The 25,052-nt window shown below is 40.7% G+C and overlaps 1 protein-coding gene across 4 annotated transcripts in view; it reads right to left on the bottom strand.

Annotated features, from left to right (window-relative positions):
* Positions 1-289: 289 nt before the first annotated feature.
* Positions 290-25,052, bottom strand: part of EDAR (ectodysplasin A receptor) — a 69,283-nt gene continuing 44,520 nt past the window's right edge. For 3 of the 4 annotated variants that reach the window (XM_084497775.1, XM_084497774.1, XM_084497777.1), the window contains 10 exons: positions 24,816-24,938; positions 23,435-23,616; positions 19,049-19,134; positions 8,777-8,863; positions 7,510-7,638; positions 7,348-7,422; positions 7,038-7,110; positions 6,126-6,285; positions 3,051-3,111; positions 290-1,620 (listed from right to left, as the gene is read on the bottom strand). In XM_084497775.1, the coding sequence (XP_084353901.1) occupies positions 1,301-1,620; positions 3,051-3,111; positions 6,126-6,285; positions 7,038-7,110; positions 7,348-7,422; positions 7,510-7,638; positions 8,777-8,863; positions 19,049-19,134; positions 23,435-23,616; positions 24,816-24,938 (1,296 nt within the window). In that variant the 3' untranslated portion in view covers positions 290-1,300. The remainder of the gene's footprint in view (positions 1,621-3,050; positions 3,112-6,125; positions 6,286-7,037; positions 7,111-7,347; positions 7,423-7,509; positions 7,639-8,776; positions 8,864-19,048; positions 19,135-23,434; positions 23,617-24,815; positions 24,939-25,052) is intronic. The other variant, XM_084497776.1, reaches the window with a different exon arrangement.

The raw sequence follows: 25,052 nt of genomic DNA, 5'->3' as shown, positions 1-25,052 counted from the left end.
TAATAGTTTTTTATAACATTTTGTTCAGCCAAGCAGCTTGGAATTTAAATAGTATAGCTTTGCAAGTGCCAGTTCTTTTAATTCAGTGGCGACACTTGTTGAAACCTGTCAACGCTCCTTTTAGCTATAAATTAAGCATATACATTTGGTAACAGCTCCTGCCGTGTGGTCTGTACAAGTCTTACAGAAGTTGTAACCAGCAAAATTGAAGTAGCTACTGGGACAAAACTAAGAGAAGATTTTGTTGCACACAAACTCATGATAGTGCCTTACCTTCCAGAGGAGTGAGTTTTCATTTGTGAGTACTACAGTACAGCATTTCAAAAACACGTGTTCCTGTACATTTCAGCTGTCCAAAGAAATCTACTCTATTTGCTCTCAGTGTCAAGCGTTGTCTGTTTGCTGTTGTCTGAAATTCCTCTGCTTGAAACATTATTTGATATATAGATGTCACTACTGGAAAAAATTGTTGTCGTAGTAGTGGACAAGCTGTTTTTTTTGGTAACAGCAAGGAAAAGAAAATCTTGTTGCTCTCCTCTCCACTCCTTAGTGGCTGCCAACTTTAATCCCTTCTTGCTAACCATCTTGCCCTAAGTGAACTTGCAGTTTGAATTTACCATTTTTGAAATGTCAGTATGGACCAAGAGTGCATTTACATGCATTATATACAGCGTTTTGAAGCACTTCCATCTGTAAATTATGTTGGGGCTTTTTTCATATAGTATAATTATTTTATCTGGAGATTGTGTATATACGCCTATGCACGTGCTTCTAGATTCAACAAATCCATAGGAAATACAGAAAATGAAACTGGTTACATATTAAATGCATTAGAGCTGATAGAAATGTAGGTGCCTAATGTGTATTAATTGATACTGTAGCAGTGGTGCTGTTGACTGCAACAATTAAATGGTTGAACAAAGCCCTAAGAGATAGGAATATCTTCAGATAGCAATTCAGTGGCTTGAAAGCCAGGTGGGAAGGGTAGTGACAGGGTTATCTGCACATATACTCAAACATAGACTGAAAAATGGATCCTTTTCTGTCCACTTATTGCAAGTAACTGTTTAACTTAATCATTTTGTTTAATGACATGCTTCATACCAAGCTTCTCAGGAGATTTCTGCTCTCATTTTGGTAGACGTGTAACTTCACTTTTTTAGAAGTACAAGAGAAAAGCTTCCCATCAGTATGGGGAGTGATTACACAGAAGAAACGCCATGGGTCTCTTGTCCAAAGTCTTTGGCGTGCTGCTGGCTGGAATCATTGCTCTGGCAGGCAATGTGGGAGCACAGGCACGTCAGGACGTCACTGCTGGTTCAGGAGCAGGCATTGCTTGCGCCCACTCCAGGATATCTGCGCACAAGGACTCGACAGCATCCAGCCGCTCGATTTGCACCAGTTTGGTTAGCAGTTCTGGGATGCTGTAGCCCGCTGTGCTGATGCGATCGAAAAGCTGCATGCCGTCTGTCATGCCACCTATTTCGTCTCGCTTCAGTCCAAAGCTCTCGGCAAGGTGGCGCCATGTTTTCACTATGGCTTTCTCTGTGTTGTAGGTTGAGCTGAGCATGCGGCTCGTCTTCTCCAGGCAGTCAAATGGCAGCTCCGTGGGGCTCAGACCTGCAAAGGGAGGTGTTTACGGTCAGATGGCTCTGTGAGCAAGTCTTGGCCATTCAAGGCATTTATTAAAATGCTGTGGTGTGTGCAGATAGCAATAAGCATGGCTAAAATCTTTAAGTGAGAGTCCCTGATAGATATGTCTAGCTTCAAAGTTATTGCCATATCTTACTTGGCAACAGTAGGGTACAATATTCATAGAATAACTGAGGTAAAAAGTAGGATGGAAAAGAAATACTGGATGGGTTTTATGTGTTCCTATGGTACTACCCCTTCCTGCAACGATTTACTTGCTATTAGAAGTATATTGGAAACATATCCCTAGTGAGCAGCTCCATTAAACACACCTCTGCACGTCCAACATAGTGTCTGAGCTCGAGAGACAGCTCTGACCCTTCCCTGAGTCTGTCAGCAGCAGCTGCTGTAACATCGCTGTAATTGAAAGTTGCCCTTGTAGGAATGTGAGGAGTGAGGTGAAGCAATGATGCCAGATGCTCGCAAGCATAAAGGACCCTGCAAATGTTCAATTGTCATTGCTATCACTGAGTCTCTAGAGAGGATTTAACATTCATCTTGTGAGGAAAAAACTATTTTTTCCTGGACTTTTTTTTTTTTTCTGTGTACTACTGGTCACAGAATAGAGGAGAGAATCAGCTACTGTGTGGGTTTTTTTTTTTTTTTTTTTCTGAAAACAGTCTTTTGCTTCTGTAGTTTTCCTGCTTCATACCCCACAGCAGCAATTTGGTGGGAAATGGAGCTCCCTGAACCATAGAAAACTCACAAAGGTATGTGCACATCAAGTGTGTGGGAAAAAAAAAAAAAAAAAAAAAAAAAAAAGGTAAATGCAGTCTTGTCCTTTGTTCTGCAGGAAAATTAATTCATGTCCCTTCTGCCGAAACACTACAGCTAGTCAAGTGCTGAAGACACTTAAAACACTGACCTACTTGGAAACTGCACTTGTGAGAAGTGGGACAGCATTTAAAGAAGCAGAGTAGGTCGAGACTTTTGTCTGAAATGCAGTTCTGATCCTCCACAAATCACACTTTCCTCTGGAACTAATTTATACCTGTTATCCACCTCACTAAAGGGACCAATCAAGCAGCTTTCCTCTAGATGAAGAATGTGAGAGTGCTTCTCCACAGCTTCGATGTCCAAGCACTACCCTTGCTGCTCTCCAGAGGAAGGAAGACCATGCACACATCTGGAGGGAAGCTGTGGTGTGCAAACCCAGCCCGCACAGCTCTGAAACTGGGGCATCATGATGCTTCCTAGCAGGTGAGTACGAATCTGCTCACAGGGTCTTTTTCCAGATTTGCACTTCCTTTCCATGAAGCTCTCCTTTCCACAGGAACACAGAGGGATTTCTATTTTATAGCAAACTGCTCTGATCCAGTTCTGTGCTGCAACTATAGGTGCAAGTTTTGTGCACTCACCTTCTGCGACGTCGCATACGTTAGCGTACACATCCAGTATCTTTTTCCTTCTACTTTGAATCTGAAAGAGAAGAGCATTATTGCATTATTTTTTTCAGTCACGTGAGTAAACAATTGGCAGAGAGCAGTACAAAACCGCTGGGAGATCCTAATTTCATGGCTCAAGGGGTTATCACATAACATCCTGAAGGGTCTCTTTTGAAGCCTTATAGAGCAGGACACAGCAATTCAGTGAAAAGTAAACATATTTCTGCTTTTGCTTTCTGCTGCTAGAGATCTTTCTTTCCGTCTTTTTATGTTGTTTTAGATCATTGACTTTTCTGCTCTAAATGTTTTTGTGTTTTATTTCTTTTTCAGACTGAAGCAACTCCTGACAATGAGGACAAATTCAATACCACACATGCAAGCAATTAATGCAGGGATTCCCAGGTAAACCAGGACAGGACTGGCCACGGGGAATTAAATTCAGACTGCTATTGCCTTCTTCCAATAATGTAAGAGGGCTGTAGAGGAGGGGATCTTCTTTTTCTGTCACTTGACATAGAGCTGCTTGCTGCGTTACTGATTAATTATATATTTTCTTCCATGACGTATTGCCTGGGTGAATCCGAGGGATTTTACAGATAGATAAAAAAATCAGTGACACTTTAGACAGGGAAAATCTGAGGTCCAGGGCGCTGCCGTCATTTTTGACCGTCATTTTTGACAAGAAAGAGACTCAGACTGAAAACCCTGACATTTTCCAAGCTGAAAATGGACATTTTGATGTGGTTTCACTTAGCAAATATATTCTCAAGGTTTGGCCTTGGATTCAATGCGGATTGAAAACAAATGTCAAAATGTCATGAATTCTCAAGGACTGGAATTGTCATCTCCCTGCCAGCTCTCATTAGGACTGAGCTTTCTGAAAAGCTGTCATTTTGGTAGGACTCTAGTATTATCTCCACAAATTCACCACTTTTCACTGCAAAACAGAATGAAGAAAGCTCTCTCTTGTTTATTTATTTATTTATTCATTTATTTATTTTTGAAAGATTTTCCTCATTTTATTTGGGCTCTAAAGGACAGGGCACATCAATTACTTGGATTAATAGACTTGCAGCTGGAGACAGCAAACTGGCTGCTCCACCCGACGCCTGTCTCACAGCATGCTGTATTGCAGGGAAATGCAATGCAGACACTGGCTGTTCTTCACATATTCTTCATATAATTTACATTAATCATTTGGCTGCTACTGTACACTTGGATTAGCTGTTTCAGAACCTAATAGATTTTATTTTTTTTTCCCCATGGGATTTATTAAAATTCCTCTTAAGTTAATGATTAGATACCTATTTTCATTCTCCCCTCATTTTTAGGGCAAGGAGGGAGGTTAAAGAATTCCAAGCCCAAAAAGAGTTACACAGGGTGATCTTTTTGCCTGAGCCAGAGGACGGAAATTTGTAAAGCTTACGCTGGGAGCAAGCAGGTAAATTTGGGTCTGATGGTCCTCTGTGTTGTAGCTCATTCCATTATGTTTTTATTGTTTTAACCAGGGAAGAGCAGCCTTGGAAAAGAACTGGCCTTTAACTTTCTCCACCCCTCTCCAGTAGCTGCTTAATACTCTTTCCAGTACTAGAAATGTTATTTAATCTCTAGCTTCAAGCAAATTACTGCTTTTCTAGCTTCTGGCAACTGGCTTAGTTGTAAAATCTCAGGTACAGAGTGGGGGATCTTGATGCAATCTGCACTTTCATCGAAAACTTTGTCTTCAGCCTTGTCAGTAGGCTTCAGTCCATTAACAGCATGTTAGGACAGTAGGTCTGGGAGAAATAGCTCATGCTTCAGATGTCCTTATAAGCTATCTAAACTACTCAGGAGAAGGTATCTACTATATATTGTCTTTAGAGATGATTATTTTCTTATTAAAAGTTCTAATTTCATGCTTACCCAACTTCTGTTACCCAATTTCAAGCAAGTGTATGCAGAAGTGTGATAAAGTTGGATATATACAGAGACCTCAGACAACTGAATTTTAAAATATGAGCTTTGGAGTAGTAAGTAATTTTCAGCTAGCCATAACTGATTGCAAATAGAAAAAACATCTTTCTTGGATTAAGACTTTGAGTGTCTGGTCTCAGCTGAAAAACGAGCTATTTTAGAAAGTTTAAGCTGAAGCATCCCAGCAAAGTAAAACATGCAAACATGAAAAGGTGTATTTTCAAAACTACTTAATTCTTAAAAAAAAACAACGGATGATATTAATGATGCATTGTTCTCCTAGCTATTGCCAATTTTAATTATTTTTGAAGTTCTAAAACATAACAAATATCTGAGCAGACACTTTATTTTTAAGGAAACATTCATTTTAATATAAACTAAATAGTTGTATGGGTGAGGGAGTGCCTTAGCGATGCCTTGAAATAGTCTAAGATAAAATGCCTTCAGCGATACAGATTCAGCAGGAAGAAATGAAGGCCTTCTACAGCAAAACAGTGCATTTATGTTGCCCTTCAGAGCACAGGAATGACCTTCAAAACACGTATGTATTTTTGAAATGTAAAAAAAAACCACGACAACAAGCACAACACTGGATGTTGTTGAAAATTCAATGGCATAGAAATACTAATGAGTTAAGACAGGCAGATGTTGTGCTACAGTATGAATCCAGCAGTGCTGCTACATTATTTTATTTTTCTGCAGTAAACGTAGCTTTGGGGTTAATTATATTAGCATTAGCTACATTGGTGAGTTGCAGTTTGTTTTTTGTTTCTTCAGACTATAAGACGTAATTCTCTAAAAAAGCAAAGCTATGACTCTTGTAGCAATCTGCTTTTCAACACTGGGCAGTATATATACATATGCACTTACGCTCTCTTAAATATTGAAAGAATATTATATGCCATTATGCAAATGAGACTGTAATAAAATTATGTGTAGAAACTCTCTTGTAACTTGTAAATTAGACTTGTCTTCATTACAATGCATTTTTGTGGTGATAGTTTGTAAATGGTTTTCTTAAAAAAATCAAACATAACAACAATAAAAACAACACAGAAAACAACTGTCAATTTTTAAATCTCAAAGTAGCCTTACCCCAGTCGATTTATTGTTTGTAGAAGATTTATCTCTGGCCAAATGCACTAAAGATAACAAGCATCTCTCTGGAGTCCCTTGCTTGTCAACTGCAGCTTCTTCATCACTATCCATGCTACGACTTAAAAGTCGTTCATTCTCAGAAGATGCATCGTTTTCACTGTAAAATGAAGGATAAGGTTATCTTAGTGATGCCTCTTGTGGTTTGACTCCAATTATTTCCTTTTTGCTATCCAAGAGTAATGGAATAAAAATGTTTTCAGTTTTAAAAAATGCCTTTCCCCTGAATTCCTGTAAATGTAACCACATCCACCTACAGAAGATATATGTTCAATGCTCACCAAGCTGTACAATTATGCTCATCTTACAAGAATCCCTTCATAGAAGGATTTTCCACTGGGGATGTTCTTAACCTAACTGGAGTTGTGTTATCCAGCCAGGTTTGGCTGCCAGGCAGATCCAAGGAGATGAAAACTATCACACGGTGCCACCCAGATGATGCTATAGAAGAGGGGTTCCCTTAATGGCCTGGAGAAGTTATTTCTGCTCCTCCTGGCTGGAAGTGAGTGGGGAGCTTACCGAGGCATTATGTGGGTAAGTGACACTCAGATCCCCTTAATGGGCCTCACAAAAGAGGAGACAGCCCTGAGAACTGATAAACTGGTCACAGGTACTAATGAACGGCTCAAGGTAATGTTTTAACACATGGTGGCTGTGATCACCTTTTCCAGAAACTCTATTACCTGTGGCTGTCCCATTGACACATTATTCCTTGGTCTACTAGACTTGAAATTTTGGTGCAGATTATTTCTACTTTGTTCTACACGGATTCCTCTGTACCAGGATGAGTGGTGACTATGTCCCTTCCCCACTTCAGTCAAAGGTATGGAAGTATGTTTATTTTTTGCTTACCTTTTAGCAGCCTTAGCTGGAGTTGCTGTAAGCTTTTCAAACTCTTCTTTCTCAGAGAATATCACAACATTATCTGCAGATCAACAGAAATTTAAATTGGCAATGAGTATCCAAATTGGTGTTTTGTCTCTGCTTTAGCTACTGCTATCATAGGATAAAGTGGCATTCTGGAAGTACAAAAGCTATTATACACAATCATTTCGTAAATGGAGAAGGAATGGGGGAATTGTAATTAAGAGGAATGCACTAATTGCACTTAAGCTCAATGTTAGAAAAAGGATAGAAAAAGCAAAATTAAAGCAACTTATACCTTGCACTTCTTTCTTCTCTTCTTGTGTATTAGCCTGAGCTTCAACATTTTTTACGGAGTGGCTCTTGCAACAGGCTAGAATGTAAAGATGCAACAGCAATTATTCTGAGAAGCTATCTAACAATAGCATTTTCTGCTAAAATTTGTTATGCTGAAAATTACCTTGAGCAGAAGGTTTTGTTTTCACAATGTAAAACATGATGATGAGGACAATGGCGATAGCCATTATGAATATAGTAGACATTGCAATTATAAGAGCTGTAGCCAGATGTCCTTGTCCTGAAAGGTCTGCTGGAAAAGCAAAGAAATACTTTGTAAAGAAGCAACTCTTCAGATCAGAGAATAGTTACCAGTTTAGTCTGCTCTACACTTATATTTTACATACTCGTTTATTTGATCTGAGTCCTGGTTACTTGTTAGTCATTGCAAAACCAAGTGCTACTTCTCAAATGCAAACTAATGAATAGGCTTTCAAAACGGTGACATTTGTGCTGCAGGAAATAGTTATCAGTATTCATAAAAAATACCTGATTGCACGACCATCCAAAGATATATGAAATTGTATTATTTGCTAATAATATAGGAAGCTATATGTAAGGAGTAGCAGCCTTCAAAAAAGTGAATTCTCAGAAACAGCATCAAAAAGAAAGAAAAACAAACAAATAAACAAAAAATAAATGGGACAAGAACTAAAAGTACTTGATAACTATAGCTGCCTCAAACGCTTTGCAGTAAGAAGGAGAACACAATGCACATGTGGAATAAGTGTTGTGGTTTTTTTTTCTAACAGACTTAAAACACAGCATGGATGCTGGGTGAATTTAAAATAAGGTATGTGAAAAGGTAGAAGCAGAATTACGGTGAACAGCTATTAGAATTGAAAAGTCATGAGAGGATGCAGAAAATGACAGATATGTTAAAAGGCATGAAAACTAGCTTTTCTGAAAACAATCCTCAAGAACTTGTTTACAGACAAAATCAGGTCTGTATCTCAGTAACTGTGTTCTTCCTCCTTTGTGTTCTGTTCTGATGTTCAAATATTTTAAAAACCTAATAATCATACTGGAGAACGGTTTATGTTGGCTCAGTGAGAGACTGACTATATTTGTGTATTAAATTATTTTTACCAGTCTAACCTAGGCTTTGCTGAGGCATAAGGCGGTATCTGTATGGCTGCACATAATGAGCTAATTCATTGCTGGCATTACCCCGCACAGTCCAAGACCATTTTAAGTCCATCCTTCTGAAGCAGGAGTGTTGATTAACCACGGACTAAAAAATTATTCTGAAATGTTTTTAATAGCAATTTTAAAAATCTGGAAAGAGTGGCAATGAAATTCACAATAGATATTATCAGTTCAGTTGCACTTTGTTGATGTTATTTTCAAGACCGTGAGCAGCTGCATTAAATTTATGGATGCCTTCTTACCTTTGTGAGCATGCTGGTAAGGTGAAAAAGTACTTGTGCCAGATGTGCTCGGGAAAATGGCCGAAATGCCAGAGGTAGCCCCTGCACCTGCAATATAAACAGAAATGCCATAAACTTCCACAGTCATTTCATCTCTTCACAGCGGTATCTTGGCCCAGGTAAACAGCCTTGCCTTAGCTTGATTGCATTTCCTGTTCATTAGCAAAGAACCCATGAATTCACTGTGGCTTTTTGAAATGTCACTAATCCCAGCGTGCGTGGCTGGCATGTTGAAAATTGTGTTTAAAATACATTTTTGCATAGCATCTAGAAGGAGGGGAAGAAATCAAAGCTCTTGAACTGTTAGGAACTTAGAAGAAACTCATCAAATTAGTGCTTCTGACAAGTATCCTTCACTATAGCAAGACCATCATGAAAATCTGATGTTAAACAAACCTTCACGACCCCATAGGAAAACCTAGGAAAGGTGACAAACAAGAATGTTGAATGCCTTTCTGTTCCATGGAGCTGTACCATAGAAGGAAATACGATTGTTTCTGCAATCTAGCTGGATAACATGTTTCTTACGATTCCTTCTGTCAGTCCAGTCAAATCTATATCCTGGGGGGTGGGGGGAATCTACAAAACCAGTTAAATGAAGAATGTAAAGGACTTCATACCAACAGAGTGAGATTGTCCAGTAGGGCTTTTCCATGTCTAAATTCTACAGCTAAGTTTAAATGTGTTAGTTTATGTTTTTATTAATCTTTCAGGTGGTGTCTTACACCAAATTTTCAAAGCAGTAAACCAAGTCATAAACTAACATCTTTTCACAGTACTAGACAATACTGAATGTTATTGGAAATAACGTTGTTGATCTGAGGGCTGTATTAAAATACAGATGGTGCTGAAATAGAGTTCCAAAAGAGGCGTAAAAACATTGGGGTTGGAAGAAAACCTTCTCTTGAGTCTCGAGTCATTTTTCACATAATTGGTAAGCAGATTGTGCAAACAGCTACCATTGACAGCAACTGAAAACCATCTTCTAGCTGGGAGGGGGGTAAGAAATCTCTCCTGCTTTATATTAGCTGTGCATGGAAAAGGTCCAGTGATGATAATTAAATTCAGCAGACCTAAAGCCAGAAGACTGTCCCAATCACCTGGTGAGATACACAGAGCACATGGCTCAACAAGCTGGTGTGGCAACTAGAGTAGCTGGGAACTCACCAAGCCATTATTTTGACCTAGTAAAGAAATTCAACCCACTAGGTAAAGTTGACAGGAAATTAAGTGGCCTGGAATGGTCTGAGAAATGTTCCGTGGTTAAGAACAAAGAAATAGACATGCTCTTCAAATTAAGACAAATGTTTTCTAAAAAAAAAAAAAAAAAAAAAAAAAAAAAAGTATTACCTAACATAAAACATGGCTGCATGAAGTGAATGAGAAATGTACGCTCCTTAAGTGGCCACAAAGTATGAGTTGCAGATGTTTTCAAAAGAGATTTTCTTTAACAATGGTAAAATTTCTTTCAAACTTCATTTCTTGGAAGGAAATGGACTCATTTATTATAATTGCTTTTTTGAAACTGAAGAAGTGTTTTCATGAAATTTTAAACACACTAATTTGTTAATTCAGTATTATGCAAATGTCAGGCAGATTATGCAAATTATGACTTTGGGTTCTTCTTTGTGACAGAGTTGGTTCTAGGAAGAATTACTCACAAGCTCCAGAACCTGCAGTGTAGCAGTGGAGCATCTACGTATCAGTGGGTGAAGAGGTCATCTGTGTATAATGGAGTTAATGAGAGAGAAGTTTTCAGCAATTCTTCATAAAACTGAAATGAATCACCCTTGGTCTCAACCCATCTATTTACTCATCCCAGCTGGACAGTGGAAGAAATCTAGAAAATGGCCAATGCTGTAGCCAGAGACGTGTCTGTTCTTTCATGTCCACGGCTACCAGGCTTTTGCCTCTTCTTGCCACCTCCCCCGGCAAACCTAATTACAGGCAATTGCAATTCTGTGCAATTCTTGCAAGCTGCAACAAGTCAACAATAGCTTTTCTCCCACTGCCTTTCAATTAACACAGGCAAACCGCTCTGCTTTGTCTGCTAGCAGTTTATCTAACAAGCTTGAGCTCGTCTCCCTTATAAGCAAGTTTTATCACACTCCCTTTTCCTTCACTCCAAACATGTATTAATTGTATTTCTGCCTAATCAATCCTTTAGTCACTTGGTATTTTTAGCGTATTAGGTATTGTTAGCAATGTTTTTCATCTGTGAAAGGAAGGAGAGCCAAGGTGGGAAGTCATGCAGCAGCACATAACAGGAGAGGTAATGGGGAAGGTCATCTGGTCCTCATTCAGCATCGTTACCACGCTTCACCCAGTTCTACCCAACATCAAGATACAGCCTCTTTCCCACCCCAAACACAAGCTGGAGCCTCTCCAGTGCACAAGGGTGAGCACCTTCAGCTTTGGAAGAGCCTACGTGCAGAATTTTCCTTCGCTTACATGGGAATGGGACTACATCGTTTGTTCTGTGCTACGTATCAAGATCTGGGTTGATGCTACAATGCGATGGCCTCTTACATACGCCTATGTGGGAGTTAGTCATTATGCATATTTTAAGCCTATTATCAAATTTAATAATTTGGCTTATTCATTATGAGCCAAGATAGTTCTTTAGATGTGGCTTAGAAGCAAGAGCCAATTAATGCACCTGCACTACAGGGGGAACCAAATATGCCAGCTTCTGCAGAATTTCAGTTCATGGCATTTTTGCACAGGCAAAAAGAAGCAAAACTTGTAGTTGCTGTTTTTTCCCGGTCCGGCAGCATACCATGACTCCAATGTCAGTTGTTCCTACACGTATCCAGTTTTGCATCTAGATCACATTATTAATTCTGGTTCCAATACAGATGACACTTACATAATCTATAAAGACTTAGATACAGCTCAGAAAGAGACATCCTAAAGTGCTAGAGTGCAACATATGGAAACAACTCTGTTTTAAGCACAAAAAAAAAAAAAAAGACTGATGGCTGTAATATAGCTGTGCAACAGAGTGGTTTATATTCCTAGACACCTGTAAGTAATATTGTAGGAATGTGATAAAGACATTAAGAAAGATGGTTATCACTGAAGCTTTGTCAGTTTTTGCATTAGAAACATTTTTATTAAAAAAATAAATAAAAAATGGCAGTCATTTTTTTTGTTTGTTTTGTTTTGTTTTGTTTTGTTTTTTAATTCAAAAGATAGTTTTAATTTAATTTGCCAGGCAGCCAGCCTGTCGTCCCCATAGTGAAGAAATGCAGGGCAGTAAAATAATATTTTCATTTTAAAGGCCCGTTCTGCTGTGTGTGACAGGACCATTGCAGCTGTTTGTGTATCTCAAGGCAGATTTACAGTAAGAAGTGATGAATGAAACCGCCAGATCTGTGGGAGGAGGAGGGCGCAGGGAGGGGAGGTTTTGCCAACATGCCCTCTCACAAGTGTTTGTGCCTGAATGAAATCTGGTGCAGTAGGAGACCATATGTGTTTCTGACTTACACTGCTGTAGGTGTCAGCTTACTGGTCCCAGCAAAGGAGTGCTGCTCACAGCCAGCAACAGCTTTTTTTGGTGAAGTTTATTTAATACTTAATGACAGATTATAAAAATACACAAAGTGTGTACGCAACAGACTATCAGAGTGATCCCGAAATAAGAAGCGTTTTAAAAACGTCTTTATGCGTGTATGCGTTTGCTTCTTGCTACTGAGAGCAGCTCGCTTTCTCCTGATGAGTCCCTCTCCTCACAGCCACGGTCCATTTATGAATGGCAATCCATACTCGTTACTGCCAGCCGAGCTGTGCCTGCAGCCACTGTGACCATTTTGAAGGAGTGAAGTAAGACAAAGCACACGCTGAAATAAATAACTAGCAGCCTGAAATATGAGTCGAAAAATATATTGTATTTAGTCGAAATTTGATAAAGGTAGAAAGTTTATTCCTGACAAAGTAATTGGAAACTAGATTATAATGGAATCTAGTCATAAATAAAGACCTAAATATTTGGAAAGTGCAGATCAGAATGTTCAAATTAATGTAAATGTCTATTCAGATACGTACATGAAAGGTTTACTTTCAAACCTAAGCTTACAACACTTCATATTGAAGCCCTATACACTTGGAAAGTCATGGAAGCTGAAGCAGCTGTCAAAATCAAGCTACTTTTTAAGGCTTCTACGTATGAATTTAGCAATCAGACATCAGCCAACTCTAAAAACATTGCAAATCACTAATAACAGAGAATATCCCAGACAGTGGAAGACTGCTTGACTGCTTCTGATTTTACTGGCTGTTATTTTCAGGAGACATACAGAATACTGTAAGGCAGGTCACTCTAATATTTACTGTAGCTGCAGGTACATATTTCAGCAAGTTTAGGTATTTTTTATAGCAGGCAGAATGAGAAGCAAATCACTTCTCTAGTGGGAACCCTCTACAGATTTTGATAGCAAAATTCCTGCAGTCTTAAATTTTAGATCTGGTCATTCTCACTGCAAGTAACCACTGCTGCTCAGACACCTAAAAATAAATACTTTATGCTGTCATGCTCTCTGTAATGTCTTTTAACTGTTTCATTTCTCTCTCCTTTTATTTTGCTGGGAAGTGGTGTGATTATAGGATGTGTGGCCTTAGACTGACAATTTATTTACATCTACTGTAGTTTTGTTTAGGATTCACTGAGAGCTTTAATTGTATCGGTATGTCATAAATACATGCAGCATGAATTAAACTCAGCTCTGGGAATTGTGTTGCCATCTCCTTCTCTGTGTAACACGAAGGGAATAACAGCAGTATAGACCCTGCTGCAATGTCCCTGAGCAGGGACCCTGAGGAGTTTTTCTCTCATATGCCTCTGTACATTGGTAGCCAGTTTGTGCAGGTGGTGAAATGCTGCGGCCCTGCAGGTTTGCAGTAGGCTTGTGAGACAGGACAGAGCAATGCTACAGGCACCTGCAACCTCTCCCGGGGTTTGTGGTCCTCCAAAGTCCTCAGAGTTTTCAAGTGGGCTGCAGTGTGACCAGATTACCTCCTGCGTGATACGTGGGCCCAGGTTTCCCAGCAGTTCACAAGAGCAAACCCTGTGCTTGATCCTCAGATCCCTCCCCTTTAAGGTTTATGGCTGAGGCTGGCCAATTTTGTCCTAATATTAGGTTCCTCTCCTAATATAGGCAAGCCCTGAGGGGATGAGAATAAGGCCATACCACCAGTGAACAATAAAGCATTGCCTTCAACATTTCTCCCATTCCACATGTGAAGAGGAATGGGGTGTTCAGAGATCAAACAACTCAAAAAAAAAAAAAAAAAAAAAAAAAAAAAGTTTGTTAGCTCCAGCTAACAAGCTTATTCATTTGTAAGCATAATTTGAAACAGAAGGAAAATGTCCTGATGTTGATCATATTACAAAAGGACAAAACTGGCAAGGAAAGAAAATTAACGATATTACAAAGAATGGGGAGTTAAAATAAAAACCTATGGAATAATTATTTTTCACTAATGCAAGTGCTTTTGGCATTAGGCTTGTTTGTGTTAAACATTTCAGTTAAGGAGTCTGATCTCTCAGTCCTGCGCACATGGGTATAGCAGTGACCACTGATTAGAGCTTGTCTGAGATGTCAGCCTGTTAGTAAATTGTTCTTTCTCATCTGTTCAGTTGTTTTTGAAGTTCTAACGAGACAACAATAAAAATAATCTTTTATGTTTCCAGATGCCATTTACTCTTTGGTAATTCAAAAATAACTTCACTACAATTGTTTTTCTTTGTTGTTGTTCTTTTTTTTTTTTTTTTCTTTTTTTTTAATTTTGCTAAGCCATCACTGGCATATGTTAGACTTAAAAACTTACACAGGTTGATCATTGCAACCATCTTCACGTTTATGGCCAGGCAAAAAAAAACAGAGGAATTAAAAATGTTTTGCGTCCATGCACACATAAGAATGCATAGAGGAAGAAAACCCTCAATCCATTGCTGAAATTCCCAAAATCAATAATTTGTGAGTGGAGAAGCATTTGCATATTTGATGTAATTGTGTAAATACAACTTCAAAATATAATGTTCTTTGAGTTTTTGTAACAGGGTTAGCTTTTGTTTTCCTCCATCACTTTCGAACTGGAATTGCAAATATCAAAGTTTGAGCAGAGGAGCAAAGTTATAAAATGGTTGAGAACTGCAGCTGTGCAAAGATAAAATCTCTTCCAGCAGTGTCTGTACCTCTGTGCCAGATAAACTCTTCGTAGCTTAAATCTTCTGTCTTTTGCATATATTTTTACATTGGATAAAAGAAAACAAAACAAAACAAAACAAAAAAACAACCCTACATATTCAGAGGCCTCAACTGACTCCAATGCCAGAGCTGTTGACAGCAAAGCCAGCACCATTAACTGTGGGAAGCCACATCTTAAAGTGGTTTGGTGCTCACTACCTGCAGTGCATCATCCCCCAATTTGCATAGGAAGCCTGCATCCAGTAGCTCTGCATCCCTTATTCTCTGCAATGCTGCCAGTTATCACAGAGGTATCATATCCTGGCTAAACGTTGGCAAGGGTCACTGGTGGCTCATGATCTCCTTCACAGGCAGCTGAAGGTCTCACATCTTTGATGTTTTGGCATTGTGCCCCTCTGGCCTTAGCAAGCCAGGCCTGAGGCTTCTACACATTAGAACCGAAGATCCCAAAGTCTTACACATAGGCATTTCACAGTGCCCAGGAGATGAATAATTGCAATCTTTATGGTAATGTTGACTCCTTTCAAGAGACGAACTCTTTCCCAAGTAAGAAAATGCTTTCCTCTCAAATAACTAGTGAGAGGACTAGAGGGAATGGCCTCAAGTTGCGCCAGGGGAGGTTCAGGTTGGCAATGAGGAGACATTTCTGCTCAGAAAAAGCAGTCAGGCACTGGGACGGGTTGCCCAGGGAGGTGGTGGAGACACCACCCCTGGGGGTGTTCAAGGAGAGGTTGGGCCTGGTGCTTAGGGACATGGTTTAGTGGGTGACACTGGTGGCAGGGAGATGGTTGGACCTGGTGATTTTGGAGGGCTTTTCTAACCTTGTAGAGCTTAGGGATATGGTTTAGTGGAGGGCTGTTAGCGTTAGGTTGGAGGTTGGACTCAATGACCTTGAGGTCTCTTCCAACCTAGAAAATTCTGTGATTCTGTGATTCTGTAAAGATTCTGTGGTTCTATAGCACACATCCTCATGCCCACGTAAGCACACTCCTTGCCCTCTACAAGCACTTTTCCCACAAGCCACCACTGAATACTGACATCTCTCAAAGACCACAGAAAATTATTGCTTTTATCCTTCAGTCCGGAGAGAGATTTTCAACACTGTAATCTGGTGATATGTTTATCTCAATTAAATATCTGACCTATACACAAAATCTCCCTCTCCTCCCCCTCTGATCCATTGTATTTGTGCTATTTATATCTCAAGTCCGTTCAGAAGAAAAAAATAAAGGTGACACAGGCTCATCGGGGAATCTCTTTCTCACTTTCCATACTCTTTACACTAATGTTTCCAGATGCTGGGACACAGGGCGTTCATCTTGTTTCCTCAGCCATTTCAAGGTTTATTGACTGTTTAGGAGATGAAAGTTGCACAGCAGGCTCTTGGAGTTGAAAGTTATTTGTTTACCCTTTGATCAAAACCAAATACTTTTCTGCCAGACAAAATGTACAGTCAGGCAAAGTCTTTGAGTAGGTTTCCCTGCAGCAGCACACATACCCAGCTTAGTTTGTGCTCTATGGCCCTGTGTAACATGGAGGCCAGATGAGGTAGATATACCCCAGTGAGGTATTTTCGCACCACTGTCCTTCAGTCCTGACTCAAACCTAATGAAGGCCTAAAATGGGATTTGTCTGCCCTATTTTTTTTTCCTTAATCTAGAAGAAAAGTATTAAAGCCAGAACTTGTCACACCCAGCTTCCTACTTTGAAGTAATTTGCCAGCCTTTTTTCCTTGCCATCTTTTGGGTCAACTCTCTCCAGTTGTGTGCCATACAGAGGAGTATTTGGATAAAAGGCAGCTCTGGGGAGCAGCACCCTGGCAAGGTTTCAGACATCATAAACCAAATTACCTGAGCTTAGTGATTTGAGGGATTTGGATTTTCAGAACCTTTCTGACCCATTGAACAATTGTAATCAAATGTGTTTGGTTTCACGGACCTGATTAAAATGGTTATGTTTACTCTTTGTACGGCTAACATTTTCGACATTAATATTCAGTCAGTTTGTAGGTTGCCTAAATTCCTCCCAAAGATAGTATATTTGTTCTTGTGTTTATGAAGTTAAAAATGCATGTGGTTAATCCCTTGTGCAATTGACACTTTCCTCGCAAAAGTAAGCACATTATATGTGGTATCTGCCAGATATCCTGCAAAAGACAAAGATTTGTTTTCGGAATTGAGAAGTAGCTGTAACATCTTGCAGTAGTTCCTTGCCAGATGAGTAAGCTACAATATGTTTGATACTACTGAAAATCCATTTCAGCATGTGTTTAAGGCAGACCATTGGAGCTGAAGAAGCGATTCATCTCCGATTAATCCTGCTATCTCATGCCATCTTTTATTTTGGAAATGAGGCATATTGGGGGTGTTTGTAGCTATATGCTGGCTGGTGGCATCCTGAGGAACTGGTGAGATGAATACCCCGCACCTTGAAGCAAGACGTGGCATGCTAACAGGGTAGTTTGTCTGTTTGCCAGGTACGACCAGTCAGCCTCTGATCAAGTCAGGCTCTAGGGCCTAGCTGGTTTGGGTGCCCTCAGCAGCGGTGGGCTACTGGCTAGCAGCAGGCATGGCTATATACCCATCAACAGGGCGGCCAGCCTGCACATGCATGCAAGAGAAGGTGTGTCCCACACCGCATGCCCTCATCTTCCACCGAGCCTCCTAACCTCGTGTTTTCACCTACCTCTCCACCTCCCTTCCCACATCTCACATCAGGGCTCTCCCTCACACCCTTGCCTCACCTCCTGGTATGGACCCAACCTCACCAGAATTGCGCTCACCCTGTCCTCACCCACTCCTGCTTTCTGGGATAGAAGTGCACATTTTGGGACTGGTTGGGGTTCTGCAGCCAGGCAGGGTGAGCTGACCACCAGGCTGCACACATACGGGTCAGGGAAGTACCTCCATACAGGCTGTCACCACTCACCAGGAGCTCTGCAGGGTGGTATTTATCCCTGGCTAACCGGAGCTCCTCTGCTTTAGGAAAAGTAGTAGCTGTTAATAGCCGATCCTCCTCCTTTGAAGTGGCTTGCAGGGTACCAACCACACACAGTTCAGCAGCATCTGAATTAGGTAATTGCTATTTGTATACATAAATAAATGCTCAGGGAGCTTTGTATCAACCACTGCTTTCAAATCAAGCAAGCAAAGTATTGCAATTCTTTTTCATGGTAAGGACTTTTAAAAGACCAGAACATGGAGGGGATTTTGTTTTTACATGCATCAGGTTTCTCTGGGGGACTGGCTGTTTTCATCTTTTTTTTTTTTCTTCCTCCTGGTCTGCTCCAGATTCTGAGTGAGCATCCAAGTCATTTGCTCATTCAGAGGGAGCCTCAGTTTTGCTTTTCACTTTCTCACTTTCTTTATGCTTTAAAGGAGAATGCAGTCTTGTTGGGGGAATTACTTCTGCTTTAGAGTGCTACTGCAGGGCTGTCCCTGCTCTCCACAGCCTGGGTGACTATTGCACACAAGAATGTGTACTGCCAACATGTTGCACACACTTGCATACATTTTTTTTTTTTCAATCAGCAAACTATAGGCATTTCCTTTTTGTAGATGAAATATACAGTTATCCCTATTATCAGTGCTGGCTATCACACTCCAGCACTAACAGCTATATCACTTTAAAGCCAAAGGATGTAAAAAGGTGTGATGTATTTTTATGAGGAGCTATAAAGTGTTCCATGTTTTCTTCATAGCTGAACTGAATAAAAATTATAGAGGTTTGTGGTATCTTGCACCTACTTGGTTAAATAAAGATAACTACTGCATGGGACGTCCTAACAGATGAAAACTGGAGTATAACTGAACAATAGGAGGTCCTAAAATCAAAGGTTCTGATCTCTCCCCAAATGTTCAGCATTTGCTTCCTTTGTTGGCAAGGCTATTTGGAAGCAGAAATTGTTCTACTGGAGACTGACTTATTGTTTGAACATCATAATCATCGCTAAAAACTTCATATTGAGCTTCCAGATGATCTGAGTCAAAACCAGATTGTCAAGCAGAAATTGTCAAGCACTTACATTCTTTGGTGTTAGGAGGCGCCAACAAGCATGAGTAGCAAACCATCCCGTATATGTTTCGAGGTCTGTTTTCCAGCATGTAGTAACTGAAACAAAGGGCAAGATGAGGCAAAACAGTGTAAATTAATATACTGCAACTGAGCATGGTTCAGCAGCAACCAATTATACTGAGATAAAATCATTTAAAAAAATACACCAACTTTTATAAGCAATTTGATGCAAAGATTATTCTTTTTTTTTTTTTCCTTTTTTTTTCTAACTGCCTGAATAGAGACAGTGTTTCTCTTCTTCCTTTTACCCCTAAAAGACAATTAATCAACCATCAAGCCTACATGACAAGAAGTAGTATCATTGCCTAAAACAACATTATTCTCCCTATTGAGTTCAAGCTGCAGTTTATGGCATGCCCTGAAATAAGACCTTTCAAAATAAGAGAGCATTATTTTCTGAAACAGCAGTCTTTCAGGCAAGACCACCAGCTGGATATGGTTGGCTAATTTTCTTCACAAGCACCATAAGGACAATCTTAGTAACAACAGAGCCAAATCTGAGCCAAATCTGAATAACAAATGCAGGAAAACATCACCCTTACAAGGGAAGCTGGATTAGGCTTCACTGTTTTTTTTCTTTAAGTTCATTGCTGTATAGTTTATAAGAAAGCCCTTGATCATGGAGTTACAGCATGAAGGAAAAATTTTCCATAGTTTGAACTTCTGTGCTGCCAATAAAGTTAGTCTTGAAATAAAGTAATTGGTTATGCAAGAATAGGATCCACAGACAATATAATGAGTAAATTACATCCAAATCATACACAGTTGATGTTATGGATATGCCTTTACAAATCACTTGCTAAATTTTAATGAAGAAATGAACAGTCATAATCTATTCTATGTAGATGAGTACTCAACATAATAAACACTTTAAGCAACAATTAATCTATTCTCTGCTCTTACATACCTGTCTGTGTATGTGCAGAATGTTTTTTCTGGAAAATGTATACATTAGAAAATTACTGCTGAAACTGTCCATCAAAATCAGTTGCTCACTAATGAATGGCCCAGCCTTCAAACAAACTATGAATGTCCAGGAAATGGACACTGAGATGCAAGGTGAAAGGTGGTGCTTGGAGGTACCTCAGAGAGCATGCAAACTGAACACAGTTCCCCTGTTGTTCTTACTGGTATTAAAAGATTCACCCTCACTCTTCCCTTTGGCTCCTGTGCCCTGTGCCCCTTCTGACACTCTGCCCTTCTCTCAAGAGCAAAACTTCATCTTTTGTCTCTTGTGGGGGCCTGCAGAATACTAGGTTGCAAAGCAGTTAATGAAAAAGCAGTAAATGACTGCCAAACCACCAAAAAAGAAAAAAAGAGAGAGAGAGAAGAGAGAGAGAGAGAGAGTGGCAGGCCAAAAATACACATAAAACTATAAAGAAAAATACAGGACAGCTAGGATTCACAACATAATAGCCACAGTGGTTTAGGGAAGATAAACAGCCCTTCCAACGGGCTGTTGGAATTACCAACATGTAATTAATTCACATTGGTGGAATATTTCTTGGTTTTCACCACAATGCAGAATGCTGGAGGATGGGTAAAGAAGACTGAAGGGATGTTCACTGGCAAGCAGTCACCCAGGTGAGTAGGAAGGAAGTTCTGCAGTTGCAAACATTAATGGTTCACCCCTATGAAGTACTGGCAACAGAATGATGTTTCTGGCTATTTTGCAATGCACCAAATATTAAAGTAAATGTTGGAAGTATCTGATCTCTTTATATCACTAACTACAGAGAAGAGGTAGCCCATTAAAAAAATCACGAATTTTCATGGTTCTACTCTTCCACTTTGAAACTCATTATTTCTGTTTCCTTAGTACTCCCAGGCTTGGATTTTGAAGTGTAAAAACACAAGAGTGGAGCCTAGACTAAAATGTGGATGTGTTTTCCAAAAGGTTGGACGTGGTGCTTAGGGACATGATTTAGTGGGTGACATTGCTGGTAGTGTGATGGTTGGACCTGAGGATCCTGAAGGTCTTTTCCAACCTTAATGGTTCCATGATTCCTCCTTAACACCATGATAGCTTATCTGGGACTAATCTTGGTGGTGCCATGTCACACTCAGGGACTTGGTCCCAGTTAGGTCTGCCTCCTGCAGGGACCAGGACACCTGGGAACAGGGGGGTCTGTTTTCAACAGGTGACAGTCTGCAGAGAGGTAACAGGGAGGTGGTGAGCACAGAAGTGAAAGCATCTGCTGTCTTACCCAGAACTGCAGGGGGGGGACACTTTATTTCATAAGAAACACACTGGCTAAACCTTGTCATTCTGAAAGCAGAGAGAAGAGCTTGTTCATTGTCTTGAAACACCTCAGAGAGGAAAATTGGACTTGGTGTACCCATGGACAAACATGTTAAAATGGAAAGAGTCAGTAGCTGAGGCATTTCTGACTACATTTTACAGGAGTATTATCCCTTTGCATTCTGTCTTGTGAGAAGGCCAGTGAATTGCTTTGAGCTGAAAGTAGCTGCTGGGACAGCATTAGGGGAATATATCATATATGTCTGCTCTGTTATTATTCAGCTGTGGATGTCCACTTATGGCTGCTGCTGGCCTAAAAAGACCCTCGCTTTGACCTGTTGTGGCTGCTCGTCGTGGGTTATGATCTCTGACACACTCCAAGAACACCTAACAGGTCATCCCATTGAGGGAAGGGACCCTGAGTTGTACCTGGTTTCCCCATTATTGACCTAGCATATTTATCATGATGGAAGTGATTCTGTATAGGAGTGCCCCAGGATATTAGGTCTAGGTACCTTCAGAGATCACTGGAAGCTAACCTTTGATTTTGAAGACCACAGCTTGGGAGATAAGCCTTTAAATTCTTCCCAGGTCACAGTCTTGAAACATCCTTGTAAGCTTGACCAATAGTGTCATTCCTATTTTACACAAAAGGGAACCTGACCACAGAGGATGCTCTTGTACTAAAGGTCTCCTTCTTCCTTAAAACAGATCATCAATACTTCCTTAAAACAGATCATCAATAATATTGTAAAAAAAAATGGAAGGAAAACGATGCCACTCATACAGGCACCTGGATGTCCCTGTGCCACTGGGGCAATGGCAAAGGGTATCCAGGCAGAATTGCCCACCAGCAATCTTGCTCTGATGCAGGGCTTCTGCATTCCCCCCCCACCACCACAGAGAAGAAACCTCTGGGCTCTTCAAGTTGCATCAAGAAGGCTTCAGAGCTTGCTTCAGCCCAGATGTAATTTATCCCCAGACTTTAATCTCTTCAAGCTCAGAGTAAGTGCGTGTTTCTCCTTAGCTGCTGGCCTTGCCAAAGTGACCCAGGAGCTGCACACAGCCAGCCTACAGCAGGCCAATTTCTGCTGCAGGTTACACCTGTGCAAACAGGATGTTTTCAGATTACTCCCCAAGCACCAGCTGTGCAAGCTGATTATTTTCAGCCAGCACCCCACTCCCACCTGGGTGACCTCATTAGTCCTGACAAAATTGCAAAACGGAGACTGTGGCCACTATTTAACTTTCTTGCTCTTTATGATGTATGAGGGGAAGTCAAGAGGGAGTTCTTTTCAAATCACATCATCAGTTTGCTTGGCTGGCAGTTAGACAAGTCCTTCTTTTTATTTGTAAACTGTGAAAATTTCACACAGACTTGCTGATATAATAAACCTGGAGCCTTGCAGCGTCTCTTTAGCAGTTATAAGCAGAGTTTCCTGCGTTATAAGCTGTGTGGGCTATGCTGCGTCTGCAAATTGCACAAAAGCCAAATGTCGGGAGGAGGTACACATCTAAACCAACAAGCCACAGTGGCAGAAATTGAAAATGTAGGTAAAGTGAGGTTGTGTTATAGAGTATTTGCTTATGCCACACACACACATAAGTAATAATAATAATAAAAAAAATGAAAGCAAATGCATGCTTGTGTTTTCAGGCTTCCAAAGGTGACTTAGTGAAGAATATATTACTAATATATTCAGTGTAGCAGCAACTGATTTCTCACCATTACTATCAGAATTACACTGCGCTTAACAGGCATTAAAAAGATGGACAGTAAAACAGCTTATACTTTGGACCCTTCAACAAGCTCTGGAACTTGTTTTTACTCTGAGTAAGAGCACACACACTACATTAGCAGCCCCTTAGATCCCTTTCTCTCTGTTGACTAAACACAAACCATCTCCTAACAGCTCTGTTAGCTAATACTGTCAGCTACTGACAAACTTGCCAGCTGGTCACATTTGGAGAAGAGAGATTATGTGCTCATGGGCACAGACTTCCAGTGCCAGCATGACCTGTACAGAGAATCCAGGACATCTTCATGGAGCTTATTCATAGTTGTTGTTGATTGTTCTGTTGTTGAATCCTTACCCTGGGAGACAAGGTCCACACTCTGCATCATTCTCCTGATCGCCTGGTGTCAGGACTGTGGCTCGAAAGAATCCCTCACAGTCTTTGTGCCGTCTGCATATCTGGTAGCCTCCTCTGGAAAACTTCTCTGACGGGCAGGGAATGCAGCCATAGTCCTCGTCTTTGGTGCCATATCCACAGGTCTGCAACAACACAAAGTCATTGGCTTGTGTCACACACTGGCTGCTAGGAAAAGGAAATGCAATACCTGGCACAGTGTAGTACCAAGTCCCTTAACATCTGTCCTAAAAAGGCTGGGGAAGGACATAAGAACAAAACACAGGAGAGGAAAAGGGGAGCTGGGGTGTCATACTCCTTGACAGTGACCCCTCAGGGCTATTTAAATCACGTTGCAGCCTTGGAAGTGAATTTCAGCTGCTGCTCAGATAAAAAATGAACTGAAAATTGGAGAATTGAGAAGAAAATTGCAGTGGAAGCTGAGTTCCAGCAGGGATATCGGTGATCTTGTTTTCATGACAGGAGAGGCCACAAGGACCATTAGAAAAAGCAAGGTTTGCATGAGGTTTGGTAACCCCTGAACTCCTGTGTCCCAGATAAATGTTACGTTTAGATTAAATAAAACTAATATGAAGGGGTTATTATTCAAACATCCTCATTCAGGACTACCAACTGTGTGAAATTCTTGCAATGGGATGTTTATCCCATTAAAACCAAACAGGATTTCAGTAATTTATTTTTTAATATGCAACAATTATCTGCTGTAAATCAAATGGTTACTTAGGAACTGTAATTTAAAACGTGGCAGAAGCTTCCAAGTTCCTCTAGCGCCAAAATATCTTAGCGGGAGAGAGAAATTAAATTCTCTGTGTGGGGGGCCAGCGAGCATGCCAGACTAACCTATTTATCACACAATGCTGGAATGGCACTGTCAGGTTTTAAATAGCCGTTGAGATGAGAACACACTGGCAGAGAATGTGTGTGAAGCTTTCACCTTACAACTTTTGCCATGCTACTTTTAGCAGGCTGCTCCTGGCACGCAGCATATGGGTGTGTGGGTGCATGGTGCCTGCCCCCACAGCATCCTCGTGCATGCGTGCGCTCCCATCCGAGGGATGCGTGGCCTAAAATTGCTCACGCATCCCTTTCTTTCCCTGTTTTCTCTCATATCAATGCATTACCACCTTGTAACAAAGCATTTATTTTTAGTCAGGGCATTTTCCATCCTACAATTGCCCAGAGGCTAGCTAAGTGTGGGAGAGCTTCGTGTTGCAGGCCAAGCACAGTGCCCCCAGCGACAGGCCTCGGCCCCCTCAGCCACCTCAGATGTCGTGTCGGGACTTCGACACGTGTTCCCCCAGCCAGAGGAGGATGCTGAAGTTACCATGTACGGCTCTTCACCCGGCTCGCACTTGGGGCAGTCGTGGCACATGCCGGTGGTTTGGTTGTAGTATTCGTTCTCGCCGCAGTTGGAGTATTCAGCACTGGCGGAGTACACCAGGGAAACCTGCACCACAGACATCAGAGCATCACTGCCACTGCCTCCATCCAACACACCTCGTCCCCTCCCCTTGCCCAGCCATTGCAGTGGGTCTGACCTTGTGCCACGAGGCATCCCCAA

The sequence above is a fragment of the Aythya ferina genome (genome assembly GCF_964211825.1).
Source record: "Aythya ferina genome assembly, chromosome: 1".
NCBI classification, from domain to species: domain Eukaryota; kingdom Metazoa; phylum Chordata; class Aves; order Anseriformes; family Anatidae; genus Aythya; species Aythya ferina.
The sequence above is the reverse complement of the archived record's forward strand: the minus strand, read 5'-3'. Positions and strand labels throughout refer to the sequence as shown.